The 21,291-nt window shown below is 47.0% G+C and overlaps 1 protein-coding gene across 5 annotated transcripts in view; it reads left to right on the top strand.

Moving 5' to 3' along the window:
* NEK9 (NIMA related kinase 9) overlaps positions 1 to 19,246 on the top strand; it is a 54,602-nt gene extending 35,356 nt beyond the window's left edge. For 3 of the 5 annotated variants that reach the window (XM_078870530.1, XM_078870532.1, XM_078870531.1), the window contains exons 11-23: positions 1,037 to 1,223; positions 2,361 to 2,505; positions 3,705 to 3,905; positions 4,524 to 4,570; positions 5,159 to 5,320; positions 6,689 to 6,797; positions 7,756 to 7,917; positions 9,047 to 9,211; positions 10,902 to 10,958; positions 12,172 to 12,311; positions 13,184 to 13,336; positions 16,532 to 17,014; positions 18,385 to 19,246. In XM_078870530.1, coding sequence (XP_078726656.1) covers positions 1,037 to 1,223; positions 2,361 to 2,505; positions 3,705 to 3,905; positions 4,524 to 4,570; positions 5,159 to 5,320; positions 6,689 to 6,797; positions 7,756 to 7,917; positions 9,047 to 9,211; positions 10,902 to 10,958; positions 12,172 to 12,311; positions 13,184 to 13,336; positions 16,532 to 17,014; positions 18,385 to 18,495 — 2,122 coding nt within the window. In that variant the 3' untranslated portion in view covers positions 18,496 to 19,246. Of the gene's footprint in view, positions 1 to 1,036; positions 1,224 to 2,360; positions 2,506 to 3,704; positions 3,906 to 4,523; positions 4,571 to 5,158; positions 5,321 to 6,688; positions 6,798 to 7,755; positions 7,918 to 9,046; positions 9,212 to 10,901; positions 10,959 to 12,171; positions 12,312 to 13,183; positions 13,337 to 16,531; positions 17,026 to 18,187 lie in introns of all 5 variants that reach the window. The other 2 variants (XM_078870533.1, XM_078870534.1) reach the window with 2 other exon arrangements.
* Positions 19,247 to 21,291: the final 2,045 nt, after the last annotated feature.

The raw sequence follows: 21,291 nt of genomic DNA, 5'->3' as shown, positions 1-21,291 counted from the left end.
ATCGGTGAAGAATGAGGCGTTAACGTGACGCATTCAAATGGTATTGGAGCATAAATCGTCAGCAATCGCTGCATTCAACAGCTGAATATTCCTCGTGGTATAATTCTCTGCCCTTTACATAAACATAAATTTGTGTCACGAAAGAGCACGCTATGCAATGGCAACTGTATTTAACATTGCTGCATTAGGTGAGATGAATACACTATATTCTAAGCACATCTACACTACATATTAATTAAGTCGTGGGACGTGTTGGGTTATGCCTGTCTATTAAATTACTTCTAAATAGGGCTCGTGTCACATGGTGGGCCATTGTAAGTGGAATATGGAATGAACTGTGCTGGGTGGATGAGGTGATTTGGCCCAATTGCTGGGACGAGTGACCTAGGGCAAAATAAAAAATGAGTCCAAGGGCGGGGCGTGGTAGGGGCAGTGCCCAATAAATCCTGAACAAGAATTGTTAACCATACTTAATTTTTATCCATTAAATTGATTGCCCAAATTTAATGCCATAATACAGTTTTTTTTGGGTTAGATCACTTACATATATAAATGTGTCGTTAAACCCGTGGCTTGGTTCTCCAACACACCGGTGTGCTGTACTAGTTAGAAATTGGCATGTTCTGTTTACGTGACAAACCTTATCAATTGGCTGTGTCGGGTGGTGGCGGGTTTAACGGCACGTATATATTTACGCGATCTAACCCAAAAAAAGCAGTATGGGTGATATTGTTTGCTAAAGCCTACATGTCAAATTTAACTCATTAATGCTTCTAAAATTAATGCATGTGATTACATGCCATACTAGGACAGGCTACCATCACTGGCATTTGCTAAGACGCGGAAAAAAAAATCCCTACACGGGGTGAGGGGTGGCCCCGTGTGTCCACGTCATTGCTCTTCTGAGTGCAAGCCGGGTAGTGTAAACTAGCCACCCAGCACGGGTGGTGCAGGTAGCATTAGCACTTTGCGAGGGCCCCATGGGCACGGGATGCGTGGAGGTGCGCGCGCTAACGAGCCGGAGTGCGTGAGCCAGGAGCGATAATGCGGAGGCGGTGCCGGTGGTGACTGCTCGGTCGAGCGATGTCTACTACTGGGGCGGTGGCAAGCGCACGCCGCAGATGCTGGACCAGTTTCGTGGCGGGTACAGCGCACTGCGGGTGTGCGCCAGCAACACCCACTTCGCAGCCGTCACCGTTGAGAAGGAGCTGTACACCTGGGCGGTATGTCTGTCACTGCCTCTCCTCCATATGCAGTGGTGGTGGTGTGTGGCGTGGTGTTTGTCTTTGTGGGGAATGATAGTGTCGTAGTTTGGGCACTGCTACAAACGCGGCGATCCAATATTCGATTCCCGCTCATGGCCAAACATCGGTGACAATTATCTGGACTAGACCTGGGCCTCCTTTAGCTCGTGCAGCGATACAAAGGTGGCCGGGTGTGGTGCTGGCAACCCGCCACCGTGTCGTGTGCTGTGCCGACCTTCATAGATACTCTAAAACCACTTGCTCCAACAGTCGATTAAGGCTATATGGGGGGGGGGGGGGGGTTATCTTTCGAGTGGTGTGTGTGTGTTCCTGTGGAGTGTGTGTGTGTTTTCCTGTGGAGTTGTATATATGATTAAATCAGATTCTCAAGTGTAGTAAAGTGATAGTCTCAGCCTGGTTGCCAATTATTGCAAATTTTTTGTATTACATTTAGTTTAGTTATTAATTTGTCTAATATCCTGGTCTGAGAAAAAAGTGGTTTGACTGATAGTGCCAAAAATTACTCCCCAAAGGCAGAGCAGGTGGGAAAGTGCTTCATCCTGGAACTGGGACCCCATATTCTAAGGGGAGGGTACTTGCTTCTTACGCTGGTGGCAGTTCACCAGCGTTGATTGAAGCAAACATAACTGCTGATGAGACTCTATGTTGAAGCCGATCCAGAGTTTACTTGTTTTGAAACAATGCTGCTGAAATGATGCTCTCCCATGAATCCGTGCAGCTGATTGGTTGTGAAAGAAATACTTTTCTATTTACGTGGAGAGATGGATATGTGAAGGACACATTTTTGTATGGAACAGAGCTCCGTCAGAATGTTTATTTGGCTGCACTTGAAGGGATCTCAGATCTAGCTCTGTAATATTCCCTTCTATGGGCCATTCTCTACCTTGGGGTGTTTGTATATCTTGGTGAGATCCTAATGGATCTTTCATCTTGTAATATGTACGCTGATAGTACAATTCGGATAAAATGTAAAAACAAGAGCTGCAGCGGAGCTTGCGCACAGGGCTTGCGTGACCACGGGACGAGTTGTGAAAAGCCAAAGAGGGCAGCGAATCATTTGTTTATAATTTGTTTTGGGTCATTCGCCCTTTGCAGAATGTGCAGGGCGGCACCAAGATGGTGGGGCAGCTGGGACACAAGGACAAGGCATCGTACCGGCAGCCCAAGCGCGTAGACAAGCTGTTGGGCCTCGCTGTGCGACAGGTGGCCTGCGGGGATGAGTTCACTGTCTGTCTCACAGGTACTGCTCTCTTGCCCTCTTGAAAACACTTGCATATGGAGCTGATGCCACTGATGAATGAAATGTGGTAAGTCTTTGCTTAACGCGTGTTCGCAAAACACGTTTTCACTGTAACGCGGTTCTACCGTGAGGGGTAACACTTCGCGCAATGTGGAACGTGCACCGTTATAATGCCGTTTCTGAGCGGTCGACGACGAGCTTCTTTCTTGAGCTGCGTGACTAAGCGGTACTGTAACGTACGCAATGATACAGTAACGTTGCGGCGTACCCTCGGTTATTCGTCCCGCCATCTTTACTGTGTGTTTGTACATCGTGTGCCTAAATCGTATCTTGCCAAACTTTTATCGTTACATTATTTATTGGAAAATTGTTTTTGCGTATTGTGTTTTTCGCTCAACACAGCACTTTTCAGGAACTCCTCTTCCACCTTAAATGAGGGCTCTCTCAATTTTGATTACTCGACTGGTTACCGGTTCGATTGCTCGACTGTTGGACAGCACGAGAATAGTTGGGTGCAATAAGCGTAGCCTATATTACCCACTAGTTAGACAATTAGAAGTGAAATAAATTACTACTAAATTAAATATTCTATTTGAATGTAATGTTGGTGATTGTGTTCACTTACTGTAGTCTAATACAATATATTCTGATCCAAATACACTTGATTTTGGTTAAACACAAATGATGTGAAGTAAATCTCAACAAAAGATGTAAACCCAGCAACTTAATGTGGTGCTCACATGTTCGCTACGCTGGTAAATGTAATTACAAAGTCAGTGTCTGAAGATGAAAATAAATCGTTCGTGAATGTGCTACTCGCAGTCAGTGCCACGCTTGTCTGCAAGAATGTCACTGGCTCTTGTGTGCATGCATGTGCACGTGCATGTGTAGCGGTTAGGAAGCTGCTTTTCACGTAGTCACCTGTGTTTGTGTGTGTGTGTAATGGTTAGCTTATTGCGCTAAGAACCCGGCGACGTTGGTTTGAATCCTGGCCATGGCTAACATCAGCGGGTCAGCGTTTCCCACGACAGTCTGTATTATTTTGCAGGAGGTCTTTGTGTCTGTGTGTTTATTTTGGAATGTGTCATTTGCCATGCCGTACTTATTAATAGGCGCTCGCTTAACAGCACTCACCCTACCAGTGTGTATTGTTATAAACAGGATTTGTCGTGTGTGTATGTCTTGTGTTTGTCGTACAGAGCAGGGTGAAGTGTTCAGCTTCGGCTCCGACTACTACGGCTGCATGGGCTGCAATGGGGAGCTGGGTGTGGAGGTGCTGGAGCCGATGCCCGTGCAGTTCTTCAACATCAACCCTGTGACGCAGATCTCGTGTGGAGACTGCCACGTCATGGCGCTCACGCGGTCGAGCGCTGTTTATGCGTGGGGCTGCGGCGAGTACGGTGAGGCTTCGCCCAGCCGTGGTGAAGAGCGTCGGCAGCCTTTAGTTTGAGTTTGGCAGCCAACGACGGTACATGAGAAAAAACCATTGTGTTACATTTTGACCGTGCTTAATTTGGCATAATTCTAGCTCCTGAGAATTGTATGTTTTGTTTGTACGTCATGTGACCAAACATTACTCCCTGTGGCAGGGCGGGTGGGAAAGTGTTGCCCCTTACTTTGTGGACCAGACATCACGTGAAGGGAGCTCAGAGGTCGCTCTATCTGTTTCTGATATCAGAGCTATTCTCTAAAACGAAGGTTTGCACTGCTCTCTGGGAGATCTGTATGGATTATACATCTTATGTCATGACACTGATAACGCAGTTCGGGATGAAGTTTGGTAAAAAGACGACAACGGAATGGGAAACTACTTGGGGGAAATGTAGCCAATTGTTTTGTACAACCGCCCTCAGGGTCTTCTTACCCCGGTGAGCAGACGCTTGTGGCGTGAGCTCTGTGGCGTGAGAGCTGTGTGGCGTGAGCTCTGTGGCGTGAGAGCTGTGTGGCGTGAGCTCTGTGGCGTGAGCTATGGCGTGAGCTGTCTCACCGCAGATCCGTTTGATTTCCTTCTGTTTTAGGCCGATTGGGATTGGAGACTGATGCCACGGAGTTCTACCCTAAACGAGTAAGTCCATGCTGATATGGTGATTTGAATAGGCTTGTAATTATTTAGCAATTCATTGCAACAAAAAATATTTTCACCGCAACATGGTGCTAATGTTCCTCCACTAGCATTACATTTCTTCTGCACAGTATCGATTTGCATCCTGTTTCTCCCTGAAATGCTTTTAGGGGTATGCACCCTCACGGTTTGAGAACCGCTTCGTTAGGGTAATGATATGAGTAAGATGGAAATACATTCCTGCGGTGGGAGCTGGTATGAACGTTGGGTTGCTCGGTCAATGGCAAGGGTCAACGGCGGCGTTGTGTATTCCGCAAATATGCCCGACAGTGAGGGCGGGTACAAGCCGGCGTGAGTAGGTTAAACGTTGAGTTTTATAAGGGCACCACGGGTGACCAGCCCCTCCCCACCCAGCCTCGCCCCACCCTCCCCACCCTCCCCACCCAGCCCCTCCCTGCACGACGGACGGACACAATGATCCCCTGTGGGCTGGTGTAACCAGGAGGTTCCTACCAGTATAAATTCTCAATTGTCTACATCTGTGAGCAAAATCCTCGCCTCCTATTCAACGTGCTTGTGCTTCCTTGGCAGGTGCCCCTGTCGAACCGGTGGAAGATCACGGAGGTGTGCTGCGGCACGGATGGCACGTTCTTCCTGACGGCGCAGGGCAAGGTGTTGGCGTGCGGCAACAACGAGTTTAACAAGCTGGGCCTCAACCAGTGCACGTCGGGCCTACGCAACCGTGAGACCTCCGTGAGTTGGTCGGCGCCGCGCGGGCTCCGCACGTCCCCATGGGCGTTTCCTCGGGAGCTTCGCAGCATTATATCTATAACACGATTACATTGCAGTGCCATGTAGCTTTAGTACGATTGTCCATCAACCGGGTGCATGAATGTTTTGCCTGCACCGCTGTCAGTCCCCTGGGGGTTGATTGACCCTACTTTACCACACTCGTCGGTGCGAGTTAGTGAATCTGTCGTCAAGGGAGATGGGCAACCCAGGACCAGTTGGATATCATTTGGTCGCTGCTGACGTTCACTGTGGCCGGGAATTAAGTTCCGGTCAGTGGGATCCAGGTACATTGCTCTGAACACTGTGCCACTGCTCCACCCCAGTGTAGATTTATAAAGCACCAAATTGTGGACGTCATTCGGAAGGAAGACGTGTGTGTGTGTGTGATAAGATTGTGAGGATTTCGTTTTTTATTGAAGGATGAGGTTAAGGACAGGATCATGTGAGGAAAGAACATTCTGTGCCAAGAATGACAATCAAGGTACCAGGATTGATAGAAAGGGCAATTATAGACAAAGGCGAAGAGGAAGGCCTCGAGTCTGGGCCTGAACAGGGGAATGGAGATGACAAGGGGAGGGATTTCCAGATAGTGGAGGCAGCAGCGGAAAAGCTGCAACCTACCACTGAGTGGCGCTTGTCTTGGGGGTTTTTGGGAGGCCATATCCACTTGATCAGAGGGTGCGGGAATGGGAATGGGGGAGATACACAGATGGCTGGCAATAATGGTGTTCCAAATTATGGGGGCAGCAGAGGGGAGTAAGCGACCTTCTGCAGAGACTAAGGGTTGTTCTAGGGCCTTCAACAGAAAGCCTTGGTTGCTGGAGGATAGAAAATGTGGATTGGAGGAGTACAGTAGGAGACGGTGAACTTGAAATTGATCTGGGACTGGATTGGGAGCCATTGGACCAACTGAACTATTGAGTCACGTAGGCTTCTCCCCCCTCAACCAGTATATATACGGGGTCGGATCTCTTGGAATTTCTCATTTACTTGATACAGCAAGCGTGCTGTGACGGTTCCACCTGAAGACGGAAGCTTGTGTTGCCTCCGAAACGTGTTTTTTTATTTTATTTTTTATTTTACTTTTATTTTAATTAAATTTTTTTACCTACGTGACTTTACCGAAAAACCCCAAGAATATGAATCCTTTCAGTCACGAAAGCTTCAAATCTAGAATGAACTATTGAGGTGATCACGTGTCCCTTTGTGCTAATGCATTACTTCCAATTGGTTAAGTGAAGTGGGGGTATGTAACATTAAACCGCTTTATGTCACCTTGTTGGACAGCCGAGGTTTAATTTTGACAAGATTACTGCACTGCCTCCACAGGTCTTCCACGAGGTGATAATGAAGTTGATGCCAACACTGGTGAAGCAGCTGTCTATCTACAAGATCCGTAGCATCTCCGGCGGCAAGACGCACAGCGCCGTTATTGACGGTGTGTGGGCACAGCAGCCTTGGCATGATTTTACCCGCTCTTGTAATGGCAGTAGGAAAAGGTGCCAGCTGCAATCATTACCTACTCAATCAGGGGCAGGGAAACTTTTCCCTAAAGGGAGCTGAATAGGACTCACGAATACATTTTTTTTTAGGGGGCAAACACACCAACACGCACACCTTGGCGTTATCCAATAATAATGTTGTGATGAATATGAGCCCACCTTAACCATACGAATTTCAGTTTCATTTATTTGGTATAGCCCTGTGAGCCATTCGGCTCTTGAATCGGGTGCAACCGCAACAAAAATAAAATGAAAACATGAACAAGAAAACATCTTAAAGTGATTAAGCGCAAACAGAAAAATCCAGGAAAAAACTGCAAAAAATCTTCCAGAAAAAAACACCGTACACCAACGCTCTGTGCAAAAATCCCAGTGGGATGCAAGTCAAACAACAACGACGACAACTTATCTAGAATTAACGACAACTTAGATTAAAGCCATCATTCTAACTCCGTACTACAACAAACAAACATGGCCAAACCAAAAAACTTTTCGAAATCACCAAAATAAAGCCATAAAAGCAATGTAAGAGTGATCATAGGAACTGTGACCGAAATTTCACAATAAACGACATTAACAACATGTACCACCAAAACCCTGTAGAATACAATGCCTGCGCACCCATACGTGTGCACACACCACACTGTGCAGCATTTTGATGGCAGTGAATTGTTTATTTGCACATTCACTGATAAACAACCATCGTCGTCATATATTCAGGCATTATCGCTCCACTGATTGAGAAATAACAGCTCGGGGGAGGCTTTCATCCGAGTCTTTGTGATGGAACAAGTATTACAAGTTAAAATGTGGGCGCTGCCCGTTGCTGCTGTGTTAGCGTGGCGCCCTCAAGTGGCCAGTGTGACGTGCTGCTGTTGTGTGCTGTCCCGTCAGTGTGCGGACGTCTGCTTACGTTCGGGCACAACAAGCACGGGCAGCTGGGCACGGGCGACTTCAAGAAGCACCTGGGCATCGTTCTGCACAAGGGGCCCCTCGTCGGCAAGCTCATCACCATGGTGTCCTGCGGGGATGGCTTCACAATTGCCGCCACGGAAGGTGGGTCCTTCGGGCCAGTCGGGGCTGTAACGGGGGAAAAGCCAGAAAAGCAAAGAAGTGAAAATATGGGGTCTTGGCAGTGGGGCAGGAGAGGGCAGTTTGTTAGGTGGTGAAGCATGCAAGTCGGCCAAACGCACTCCCAATCTCTAATCCAGTGGCAGAATGTCGTCGGTATGGGCCCCCTGGTGCAAGGATTGAATGGGGGAGGACCGCCTGTACATTTTCCTCCCACGTTGTGGCCCAGCGCCTTTGCCCCCTCGTATGAAAATCACTCTTGAGAGCTGGCTATCTATGCCGCAGAAATCCCAAACCAATGCCTCGCCGTGCCACCCATTGGTTACGATGAAATTAGCCTTGGGTTTGATATGATTATTGAATGAGCCAGATGGAATTCTAATGTGTTCTGCAGGAAGGTGTTTGTGTTGTGCCACATCTTGTTTAATATTTATAATGTAGCTCATTGACAGACTTTTGAGTACTTTATTTACGGTGTCTCCCAATGTACAAAGATTAAGTGCAGTCGAATTGGTGATCTCGTACATTGCTACATTCCACTCTTTCTCCGATATTATGACCCAAACCTCGAATGTGGCCGAAATTGTCAAATCTCAGATGCTAAGCAGGGTTGAGTCTGGATGGTGTCATGTACAAACGAGCGTTTGTCGGTCGCAGGATGACATGGTGGGCCACAGATGGCAGTGCGGGGAAAAAAATCCATTGTATTTCGCACTACTCTGCTCCCCACCTTGTTACAATTCCGCAGTGATCAATGTGTAGCATGCTCTTTGTTTTTTTTAGGTAAAGTCACGTAGTTAAAATTAAAATTAAAATACGTGAAAAAACAACTGAATTAAATCATGGAAGACGGTTCCACCTGAAGACGGAAGCTTGTTTTGCCTCCGAAACGTCGTGATTTAATTCAGTTGATTTTCTTTTATTTTATTTTTAAATACGTGACTTTACCGAAAAAACCAAAGAGTATGAATCCTTGCAGTCACGAAAACTTCAAATCTAGAACGTGTCGCATGACCAAATAAACCTCATACCGCCCGCACGGCCTGATGTAGGCGCTAATCCAAGCAACGGAGTGACAAAACGCGCACCTGCTTTGTACGTTTCCTCTGAGCAGACAACCACATCTACGCGTGGGGAAACACGGATAACGGCCGGCTGGGCGTGATGCCCTCGGAGAAGCCAGGCAACAGCCCGCTGGCACTGCCACGGCCCATCTTCGGCTCGCTGCACGTCGTCTCGGACCTGTCGTGCCGCGGTTGGCACACCATCCTCATCGCAGGTGCGCGCGCAGGGCAGCACGCTCGCAAGCACGGCTGGGAGATTCATTATTTACGAATCGACTACTTGAACGATCGTCGGCTCGTTTTACTCGACTAATTGGACATCGTGAAAATATATGGAAAGAAGTTGTCACCCTTGCCACTTGGATGGGCGGTGATGGGACAGATGTAGTGCCATAGATGGGCCACACTCAACAGCAGTGGTGGACAGGGCCCATCTGCAGGTAGCTCGAACCCCCAGGGGAGGGGCCACTGTGCCAGCCCAAGAGGGGAGGGGCTGCTGGGGGCTCTAGGATTCTAGACAGCTAAGCCCTCTGCGCCAGGCGCTGGGATCCCAGGATCCCAGACAGCTAAGCTCCTTTGCGCCACCAACGGGGGGGCTGTGTGTGTTCTGTGGGGTATCTGGGGGCACACACAACCCCACCCCTCTATGGGGACGAGGCATAAAAGGGCAGCTCCCTGGCCGATCAGGGCCAGTCGCAGTTCAAGACCCAAGACCAGCTAGCTTAGGACTCTGGACCCCCTCGTCCCGCTTGTCCTTGTAAGGGCCGGGACGCTGTGCGGGCCAGTGTTGGGACTCTGGGACTCCCGGCTCTACGTCCTTGTAAGGGCGAGTTCCGAGGATGCCAGAGTCTAGACCCGCACCTTGGCTGGGTTGGGTCAGGTAGCCTCCCCTAGGGTAATTGTAGCCGGAGGACCCCAGAGCGTAGCTAGAGTCAGGTACGCTAAGAGTAGGCTGTGTCGCTAGGCTGTGTCGCTAGGCTGTGTCGCTAGGCTGTGTACCTAGGCTGTCTACCTAGGCTGTCTACCTAGGCTGTGTACCTAGGCTGTGTACCTAGGCTGTGTACCTAGGCTGTGTACCTAGGCTGTGTACCTAGGCTGTAACAGAGTATCAGGACTGTTGGAGAGTTGTATTATAATAAAGAAGTTACCTCTACAAGTGTCTCCGGAACCCATTACACAGACATGGCCACCCGGCTCGCTCGCTGACGTCTCTACATCACTCGCTGTGCCTCGGCAGGCGAGCAGCCTGTGCTGTAATGTTGTGCAGTGCTGCATCCTGGGGCAACCACGCCGTCGATTTATTGTTGCCGAGGGCCAGCACTCATCCATTTTAGTGTGGGGAAAATAAATAAGCAGATGATACGTTTTTCATATACCTATCTCCACGTAAAAAGTACAACAAATTCCTACGCAACTGGTTATTTATTTTGGTATTTATATTCTCCACAATTATGCTAAAGATGAGTTTGAGTCGTGTATTATATATTTTTGCATTTAAGTAGGACCCCGTATCGTTAAGAGAGGGTCCCTGCCTGTAGAGTCGGCAGGACACCAGATCACTGTCAAAACAGGTCCAAAGTTTGCTTGTCTTGAAACAATGCTGCTGAAATTATGCACTCCTAGAAAGTCCATTTTGGCTGATGGATTGTGTAAGAAATACTTTGATTATTTACGTGGCGAGGTGGATAGGTGAGGGAGGCATGTCTGATTATTTTTTATTGAGAATGGAGTTAAGTCATGGCTTGGAAAAAATTATATTGGTATGTTCTGGTAGTTTTTGTTGTAGTTAAATGAAAACTCTGCATCTTGTTGTAAATACATGAAAGTAAATACTTTTACACTGATTATCATTTGTTTGTTTTGTAGCAATGTTGTAGCTAATTACATTTCCGCTTTGTATTCCAGAAAAAGTGTTAACTTCGAAGACCATCCGATCAGGAGGGAACTTTTCAGCCAGATCAAGTGAGTTCACCAAGAGATGCGTGAATTTGCAGCGACACACATTCTACAACGCAATGAACATCAGAATAGGTTTCGATTTAAAGCTTTCGTGACTGCAGGGATTCATCTTCTTGGTTCTTTCGGTAAAGTCACGTAGAAGGGAAATAATAAAATAATAAAAATAAAACATAATAAAAAAATATAACTCTCACGACGTTTCGGCCACAACACAAGCAGCCGTCCTCAGGTGAAGAAACAGAGCTGTCGGAAAGACAGCGTCCCAATGAACACCGCCATGCTTGGCAGCGTATATTTAAGCTGGGTCGGGGGAGGAGAGCGCCTTGACAAAGGAGTTTACATATCAACAGCGGAATTAAGCATATTGATGGAACATGCAGATATGGGATTAGTCACTCCTTGTGTAATGTGTAGGTGGTGGGTGGCTCTCAAAGTCATATTATGCTCGTGTATTATGTAGGATTAATCCAAAGTCATATTATGCTAGTGTATTATGTAGGATTAATCCTACATATAGGATTAATCCTATATAATACACTAGCATAATGCACTATCAGAGCTATAAATGCTCTGATAGTGCATTGTCTTTGTACTTTTTCCTTTTGGCGTTCTCTGGTTTGGCACTGGTGAGACTAGGCCCTAAAGAATTTTGTCTCTGGTGTAGACCAATCAGTTTCAAAGACAATGCAGAAATTATCAGAGCATTTTGTTTGCATGTTCACCACAAGTACGTGTGGTTCAATACAGACTTGATTGGTTCTTTCGGTAAAGTCACGTTGGTGAAAGTAAATAAATATAAATAGAAATAATCTAATTAAATCACGACGTTTCGGAAGCAACACAAGCTTCCGTCATCAGGTGGGACAACCGCAGCAAAAAAACAACAAATTACTGTAGTGGACAAAGAGAGCTGTTTGTGACAAGCGATAATATAATCATTATTTCTATTTTTATTCTTATTTTTTATTAAGATTTTTTCACCCACGTGACGAAAAACTTCAAATCTAGAACAGACTTGATTCCTTGCAAAAAATGTTTCTGTTCGGTGTTTGAACATCTTAACACAACTGTTTTATTGCCAGAAAGGGTAAAACCTATTCTTATATTTCAATACTTTAATACTGGAAAAAAATGTCCCATTTTTGCAATGAACGTCACCCGTCTTCCTGACCGCACGTTCAATGAGCCGCGCCGCGTTTCTCCCCTCTGCGTGCAGTCCCACGGAGTTCCCTGGGCGAGACGGAGGATGAGTCCGGGTACGATGAGGACAGCGCCAAGAGCCAATTCGACCCTCCAACTTACGAGGAGTCCGAAAGCAGCACGGCTGGGAGCTCCTGTCCCGAGTGGTTGCGAAGGGTGAGCTCTCTTTCCCCGCTCCGTCGCGAGACTCGTTCAAATTCACGAGGGCGTTTCCCAGTTTTTGTTTTAATCGCGGTGTTAGTCTTAAGTGTCAAAGTATACATTCATGCAATAATGCTACCTCCTCTAGGCGGTGTTGTAATGCGCTTCTGAAGTTGATTTATGTCATCTTCTTGATTCTTTCGGTAAAGTCACGTAGAATGGAAATGATAAAATAATAAAAATAAAACATAATAAAATAATTCTCACGACGTTTCGGCCACAACGCAAGCAGCCGTCCTCAGGTGAAGAACAGGTCCGTCTTATCGACAGACGTCGTGAGAATTATTTTATAATGTTTTATTTTTATTTTATTATTTCCATTCTACGTGACTTTACCGAAAGAACCAAGAAGATGAATCCCTGCAGTCACGAAAGCTTTAAATCGAAATTTGATTTATGTCCTTGGATGTCCCACTTAGTCTTACGCCAGTGGATCTCCGCCCATGGGCCGTGCCCCCCTCTGAAATGTTTTTGCGGGGGCCGCAGGCTGCGGCATCTATACCTTACTGGAGCAATGTTGAACGTGCGTGGGGAAATTCGGTGCCACGTTGTGGCAAAACCAGACAAGCATACACAAAATAAAATATGACTTACGATCATCGCGTTGACTAGAGGCGTGGACATGTGATCTTTCTGTTGCGTGGCCTTATTAGCTGTAGCTTTGGTTGCATGTTCGTCGTAAGTTTACTTGTGTACGGTGGGGAGGGAGGTGGGCTTGGGGAACCAGTGGTCTTGATTGGAGGGCCACCATAACACAAAGGTACACTGTTTATATTTGTTCCTGCACGGGGCGATTTAGTGATGATTGTCTCTTGCGATGCCGTCAGGAACTGGAAGAAGCAGAATTCATCCCGATGGCTGGGGAGTCGCAGGGCAGCGCGTCTCGCCGGGGTCTGCCGCCCAACGTGCCCCCTTCCCTCGCCGGGGTCCCCAAAGTGCCCAGCCTGGAGCTCGGATCGCTGGGAGACTCGGGGGGCATGGTAAGGAACGTGGCACTTTAGCCGCATTGGTCACATTGGGCGTTTTTGAGTTGACTGAGAAGTTATAATCAAGGGCTCTCGTCCTTCTATGATGTGCACTCTATATTCGTGAGTAGCTATATGCGTAAAATAGATATGATGTAGTTATGCGTCACGTCTGGTAGTTGTATTATCTTGCTTGTAAATAGATGACCCGGTCGTGTATCGCGGGAAGTTGTTGGATGACAAGATAACGTAACTAGTCGGCTCTATTGTCAATAATAAGGGATGAAGATATCGTCATCCTCCCAGCCGACAAGGGCAATGCCACAGTCGTCATGGACAAAAACGTGTACAATAACAACATTCAGGACCTACTTAATGATGGCAGCTACACAAAAATTGAAAGAGATCCCACCAACTGCCTCGTTACAAAAACAAACAGTATCATCACTGATTCAGCTTCATTAACTGAACAGACCAAACGGTTTTCCTTAAAACCTGCTGCTGCTAGACCACCCAGACTATATGGCTTACCAACAATCCATAAAGAAGGTACCCACCCCTTCGTCCCCCATCGTCTCTACCATTGGCTCACCCACCTACAAACTGCCCGATATCTGTCTGGGACCTTGCAGCCATTCACTGGTAAGACCACCTCTTCTGTTCTTAACTCAGCTCACCTGGTATCGTCAATTAAAGACATCTCACTGTCCCCAGGTGATTTGCTCGTTAGTTTCGATGTTGTTCTTTTGTTCACCAAAGTTCCTGTGCCCGATACCATTGCAATAATTGAGGATTTGGTCCAACAAGGACTGAATGCTGATGTGTACCAGCCCTGGTGAGACACTGCCTCACCAATGCATACTTCACCTGGAATGGAACATTCTACAAACAAACTGAAGGCACCCCAATGGGTTCTCCCTTATCTCAACTTGTGGCCAACATTTTCCTGGAAAAAATTAGAGACGGACGCCATCCAGGCATGCACTCTACGCCACATAGCCGGTCGGCTATGAAACAATTCCTCAACCACTTCAAGGATGGCATGCTTACCCCTCTTGGATGTCTTAATCAAAAAGAGACCAGATGACTTGATGAGCCTCTTTGTCTACAGCAAAGTAGTCCATACTGATGCCTACCTAAAACCTGATTCCGACCACCATCCATCCCAGATGAATTTCCTCATCAAAACTCTTCACCATAGAGCTCAATGTATCTCCGACTATGAACACTTGACCAGTGAACTCAAACACGTACACCCGGCTCTCAAGGCGAATGTATATCCTGACTACACAATCCGCAAAGCTATCACCCCAACCGCGAGGAAGGAGCCATCTGAAGATCCAATCAAAGCCATCACCTTACATAGCAGGGATAACAAAAAAGATTTCCAAAATCTTGAACCAACACAAAAGATCGAGGTCCGATTTAACACAGTGCGTAAAATTGGTGACCTGATCCCATCTGTTAAGGACAAGATTCCTGACATGCAATATCCCAGCGTCTACAAAGCTGTATCTGCGGCCGCAGTTACATTTGGGAAACCAAACGACATGTCTCGGACCGTGTTCGTGAACACAAGGCAGATCTGAAACACGGCAAGACCAATACTTCTGCCTTGGCTGATCATTACTTGAATGCGGCTGGCTCACATGAAATTGATTTCTCTAAGACGATGGTACTTTGCAAGCCGACTGGCTAGCAACAAGATTTGTTCACGAAGCCATCCATATATACAGACACAATTTCAACCGAGACGACGGTTTTAAACTCTGCAATCATTGGAAAGATGTCATCAACCACTTTGGGTCATGACTTGATTTGTGTTTTCTTGTCCACCTCCACCGTCAGCAGTGTGGGTGTGTAGAGCGAGGTGCAATGCTTTGATTGGTGTAGACCTACTGGCGGTGTCGGAGACCTCTCCCAACATTAACATTAGCTGCCCTGTCCATCTCTAAACCTTTATAAACAGCGTGCCTCAGCAGCTTTCCCCCTCTTTTCTTCTCCTGATGACGATTGCTTGTGTTGCGATCGAAACATCGTGATATTTTTTTAATTTTTTTTTTCACTTCATTTTTATTTGTATTATTTTATTGTTATAATTTTTTCTATCTTCGTGACTTTACCGAAAGAACCATAGAATATGTATTCCTGCGGTCACGAAAGTTTTAAGTCAAAATAAGGGATGGCTTGATTAAATCAAAACACATGTTGCAAAGCATGTAAATTGGGTGGGAAACTTTTACTTATTGCCGACGTAGAAGTAATGGGGGTGAAGAACCGTAAACCGTTTCCTTACTCATGTTTACGGTCACGTGGGCACTGTCAGGTCCCCACAATGAGCGAGGGGCAGATATTAGAACCTGCGGTGTATTTGAGTGGTGCGACTGGCACAGTTAATGTCCCCAGGGCTAATCGCTAGTGCCTTTTGAATGCCCACAATGCAGCACTGGTGGCAGGGGGAGGGTTGGGGGTTTGCACACATTTGTGAAATTCTCCCTCCGTACCTGGTGGGCGTGGAGGTTGCCATCTCCTAGCTTGCCAGGGTATGATAGCAGTATATATATATGTATGTTGAACTTCTTTTGCACTGTACATAGCCAACCGTGCTCATCGGAATACAGCAAGTGGGTTAATTTCCATCTGTCTATTTAAGGCCACCACACAGAGACGATCACCCCTCTCTGTTACCTGTGTTGCTCTCGCTATGTATCTTGGTGATATCTGTCTGCTAATATGTCTGTCTATAGTTTTCTGGTTAGATTTTATGTCGCTATTTCATTATACCTGATGATGATTGCTTGTGTTGCAATCGAAACGTCGTATTCTATTATTTAATTTAATTTATTATTTTATCTTTAGACGTGACTTAACCGAAAGAAACAAATAATAATTTCCATCTGTACGGGGATTGCATTCGTGGGTTTTCTCCGGGTGCTCCTGTTTTCTCCTACATGTGTAAACGCTCGTTTATGGAGTTGGCCAAACAGTCCAACAAAACCACAGAGCTTCAGGAATTTGTCAGCCTCCGTTCTAGCTGCCTTCCCGCTATTCTGCAGCTTCTCGCTTGACTGTGGCTTCGAAAAGTGTGCGTGTTATGCATTCTACAGTGTTTTTTTTAGTTCAAATGCAATTAACGCGAATGACTGCATAAAACAAAACGTATTCTTCTTAAATTCACACGTCCCTCCGGTTTCCGCGTCCCCTTCACAGGAGCGGGGCGGCGCGCATGATCGCCGTACCTCGTACGCCGCCGCGGCCCCGGCGCGTCGCGTCTCCCAGGGCCTCGGCGGCGGCGCCGGTGGCGCTTGCGCCGAGGCGGCGGCCGCGGCGGCGCCGCCCGGGGAGCTGGCGCACCTGCGCGACACCGTGCGGCAGCTGCTGGCCGAGGCGCAGAAGGCGCGCGCAGAAAGCGGGCAGCTTCGCGATGAGGTGCACGCCCTGCGCTCCGAGGTGGCGCGGCTGCGAGTGCCGTCCGCGGGCGGCGAGGTGCGGAGCCTGCGGGCCGAGGTCGCCAACCTGCAGGCGGCGGCGGCGTCGGCGGCGTCGGCGTCGGCGTCGGCGTCGTCGGCGTCGCCGCCGTCGCCGTTCGATCCGCGCCTCGCCGCCGAGGTGCAGGAGTTGAGGGACGAGCAGGGCGCGCTGCGGGCTACCGTCGTTCGCCTCGAGACCGACGTCAAGAATCTTCAGACGAAAGTGAGTGAAGCGTAAGTGACTGCACGGCAAACCCCGGGGTCAAGTACACTGGGCACATTGGCTTTTTGCAATGAACCAATCGATATCACAGTGTAATTATCATCCTAGCAAGGCCCCTTTGCGGTATCGTGAGGATCGGCAATTCGGCGATTTATTGTTTCTAATATCCATGGTAATTGTATTGTCCATTTTGCACTGTCACCATATGCTTCTAGATTTGAAGCTTTCGTGACCGCAAGGATTCATATTCTTAGGTTTTTTCGGTAAAATCACGTAGGAAAATAATAATAAAATAATAATAAATGAAAATAACTCCATTAAATCACGACGTTTCGGAGACAGAGACTTGTGTTGCCTCCGAAACGTCGTGATTTAATTGAGTTATTTTCATTTATTATTACTTTATTTTATTATAATTTTTTACCTACGTGACTTTACAGAAAAAACCTAAGAGTATCACCATATGCCTTTTGTTATAAATTTTTAACTTTTTCTCCATTTTGTCCTCCCATAGGTTTTTGTATTGTTTTGTTGTAACTTGCTGACCCACCACTACTGGACATCTGTGAAAATGAGCTTCATAACTCATCAGGATTCCTCCTCCAGTCTAAATAGAGATTCTGATATAAAAAAAACAAATCCAGATTCATATATTTTTTGAAAGGTTTAGATTCGTTCTCTATTGTATATGTACACTGAGGCCTCTTGTCAATCCACTGCTGAATGAGGGCCATTCAGGTTATGGGGGGTTATCTGTGCATTTTTCACCGTTCGGTTTTGTGAAGGCGGTAGGGCGTATAGCGGTATAGAAACAACAACAGTGGATTCTGCTGCACTGCTGCCCAGCTCCACACCCACACATAACAACTTCCCCCATTATTTAGAATATTTAGTCTCTTTGGTATTAGTGTCGTGCTTTGCCACATTGGTGATATTTCACGGTGCAATTCAAACAGAACCGAGCAGCCAATGGTCATTAAAATGGAATTTGTTGCTGCACTTTTGCACAATTTATTCAGGCCATAGACTATAGATGTACGAATAAAAACTCTGCAATGATAATCTCATGAGATCTACTACAGGACAGACTGATGCTTTGTGCGTTGGTGGTGTTTTTGTTGTGCCTGTGCTTCTGTTGGTCATGCATTTGCGTTCCTCATGCATTTTAAGTAGTTGATCACGCATTTGCGTTGGTCGTGTGTGTGTGGTTTTTGTGTTCTGCCCGGGATGGAGTGTTCGTCTTGGTCACGATTTTGTGTTGCCACGCGTGTGTTTTGTGTTGGTGGCGTGCATCATCCTGCGTTCGTGTCGCTCGCACGTTCGCCGTCTCTCGTGCCCGCCGCCTCCGCCCGTGAACGTTGGCGCTTCAGTTGAGGCAGCTGGAGACGAGGGGAGCCGACTCTGCAGAGGAGCAGCCGCGAGGGACGGGCGACGGGCAGAGCCGCGACGCCGAGGGGTGCGACCGTGGGGCCGACGAATAGCGAGGAGGAGGAGGAGGGCGTCTCCTCCTCGCCATGCCCCCCCTCCCTTGCCAAAGCCATCCATACTGCACGGCCCATGTTGACCGGGCAACACTCATTTTGGCCTCGTTCTTGTATTTTTATGAGAATGTTCACAAGCGTCCTCATAAAAGGTGTGCCGTCTGTTTCGTGCCTCCACTTTCCCTCCCCTCCGCGTTCAAATTCACTCCCAAAACAACACCGCCCCCCCCCCCACCAAAGTGAATGAATAAATAAAACGTATTTGGTAAAAAAGCCTCAAGCCTACGAAGACGCGTAGCCATGTCAGCATTTCATGCCGTCGCACACTTGTGAAAATGGCGATGACTGTAGATGATAACTGATCGTGAAGTATTTTTGAAATTGCAAAGGATGTGTTCTTCCCACTTGGATGGTCTCCCGTGCCCTTGAAGAGGGGTCGTTCCAACACGGCCAGTTTTATACTGTTTGAAAGTGACTTGGTCAAACAATTGGTGCAATTATGCGTACGAGCATAAGCTTTACTCTAGGAGGTGATGACTTCATTAAGGGCTTTGTACATTCTTTTGAGCTCTACCTACATGCAGTATCGGAGTGTTTAATATTGTATGAAATACATGTGCTAGCTCAGTCTTTTCTCAGACCATATGCAATAACAACATTTATTGGTTTTCATGTAATGTATTGTAAACAAATTGCATGTGCATACGAAATTCTTCCTTTTAAATACAATAAAGAGATAAAGTTAACATTCTTTGATTTTGTATTTTCGTGATAATTGCGTGTGATTTTTAAAAAAAGTACTTTCATGTATGCATACCACGTGGTTTTGTGCTGCCTGCCTTGGAAAGCCGTGCCACAAGGACTGATCTTGTTGCCACTTTGCAACCGTTGTGCCGAATCGGCAGCAAGAGTGCCCCAGGTGTGCTGCGGTATTTTTAAAATTGATCAAGACTGCAACAATATAGCAAACGCCGACACGCGCCAATGTGAAACAAGTTGGTGTTGAAATGAACACCGTTAGAAATCCGCCCCCCCCCCCAATACCTGAGCCTCGCGCGTCTGCGGTTCTAATTGAGTCGCCAAAAAAGGTCTGTGGAGTGCGACACGCGATTTGGAGAATTACACGTTTCTATGGCGAGACCGAGATCATGGATGGCGTGCCACTTGAGAAATAGCAACATACGCGCACACCATGGTAGGCCATGATCAATCCACTACTGGATGAAGGGCCCACGGTGATATGTTGGCTTGGTGTGCCACGAAGATTGAGCAAGCTCGAAATTGCTGTGGGATAAATAATATTTTAAAGCACTTGATGCATGGAATTCTGCTCCCCGTCAGCCTGGGGGGTGTCTGCAGCGGTGTAAATTTAAAGTATAAAAATCTTTTCACGATAGCACCCTCTACTTTTCCAACATGCATGGCCGTCATGGGATGTATGATGTTGAATTTCTTTCGCACCGCACGTAGCTTGAGGAGGCCTTCGTTCAGCAGTGGATTGATCGAGTGATGGCAATGATGGCACGCGAAGAAGAGGACTTGATATTTCATAATTTTGTTTTAAAACCGTGAAGCTGGGTCCAAAGGTTAACCTGCACGAATTGTTGCGGCTCATCGGGGTGAGGTTGACTGCCGAATGCGAAGTTCGTTGCGACATCTGATAACTCCGGTGAGAAGTTAATGCACCGGTCGTACAAATCGCCAGGGTGGCTAATGAATGGTGTGTCCTGTTGGGCAGCAGTTGTGCGTAAAGTTTCCGATGAAGAAAAATGTTAAGGCCGTTAAGGGTATAGTTGTGGCCGTAACAGTTGGATGGTGCATGCCTAATGTAGAAGGGTGGTTGGTTGTAAACACGTATCGAGGTGCTAACGATGTGAGCACCTTGATACGTGTTCACGTTCCTAAAGAATCCGTAGCTTCTTGGCGTTAAGGGATTGCAGTATGACATTCGTGTAGCAGGGGGAACATTTAGAACATATTGGAAGTTCCATTTTGTTTCATGTTTTTGTGAGTGTTACCGCAACTCAAACTCGAACGACTTTTGTATGTACAAGCTCATGTGCATGTGTAAATTTTGGCACTGTGTCAAAGTTACAAGAAGCTAAGTCTTTTTTTTCCAGAAAAATACAAAGCAATTGTTTAACACATTTGTACAAATTGGTTAAGTGCCGCACCTTAACAACTGTTGGAACCTCCCAGTTCAACCAGTCTACACAACAAAGGCTCATTCCTAGCAGCGTGCTTCAGCCGCACCGAACCTCTCAATAATAATATCCAGGGGCCTGCCTTGGCTCCTCTCACCCTCAACCAATATATACAAGGACGGTTTTCTTGGAATTTCTCTTACTTGATACAGCAATCGTGCTGTGACGGTTCCACCGGAAGACGGAAGCTTGTGTTGCCTCCGAAACGTCGTGATTTTTATTTTATTTTTTATTTTACTTTTATTAATTTTATTTTCTTTACCTACATGACTTTACCGAAAAAAAACGAAGAATATGGCTAAGTGCCACTAAGTTACCCGACATTTCGTCGCGTCTTCCGTATGCTGCACAAGCCACAAAGCCCCGTTACGAACACTTAATTATTAATTACGTGGGAATGAGTCCCATTGAGCGCAGTGACCCCAATTTCGAACTTTCGTCCGCCTACAATTACCACAGCCCTCCACCCCCAGGGTTCAAGAAAGCGCATGGCGAGGAGGGGGGGGGCAGTGGCTGGGGTCGTTAAAGGGGGGCTCACGCATTCCTTCCTCTGCCGAGCAAACGCTCCTCCAGCCCCCCACGTCTCCCCCCG

The sequence above is a fragment of the Lampetra fluviatilis genome, chromosome 30, assembly GCF_964198595.1.
Source record: "Lampetra fluviatilis chromosome 30, kcLamFluv1.1, whole genome shotgun sequence".
NCBI lineage: Eukaryota > Metazoa > Chordata > Hyperoartia > Petromyzontiformes > Petromyzontidae > Lampetra > Lampetra fluviatilis.
This window is presented reverse-complemented; position numbering and strand designations above follow the sequence as displayed.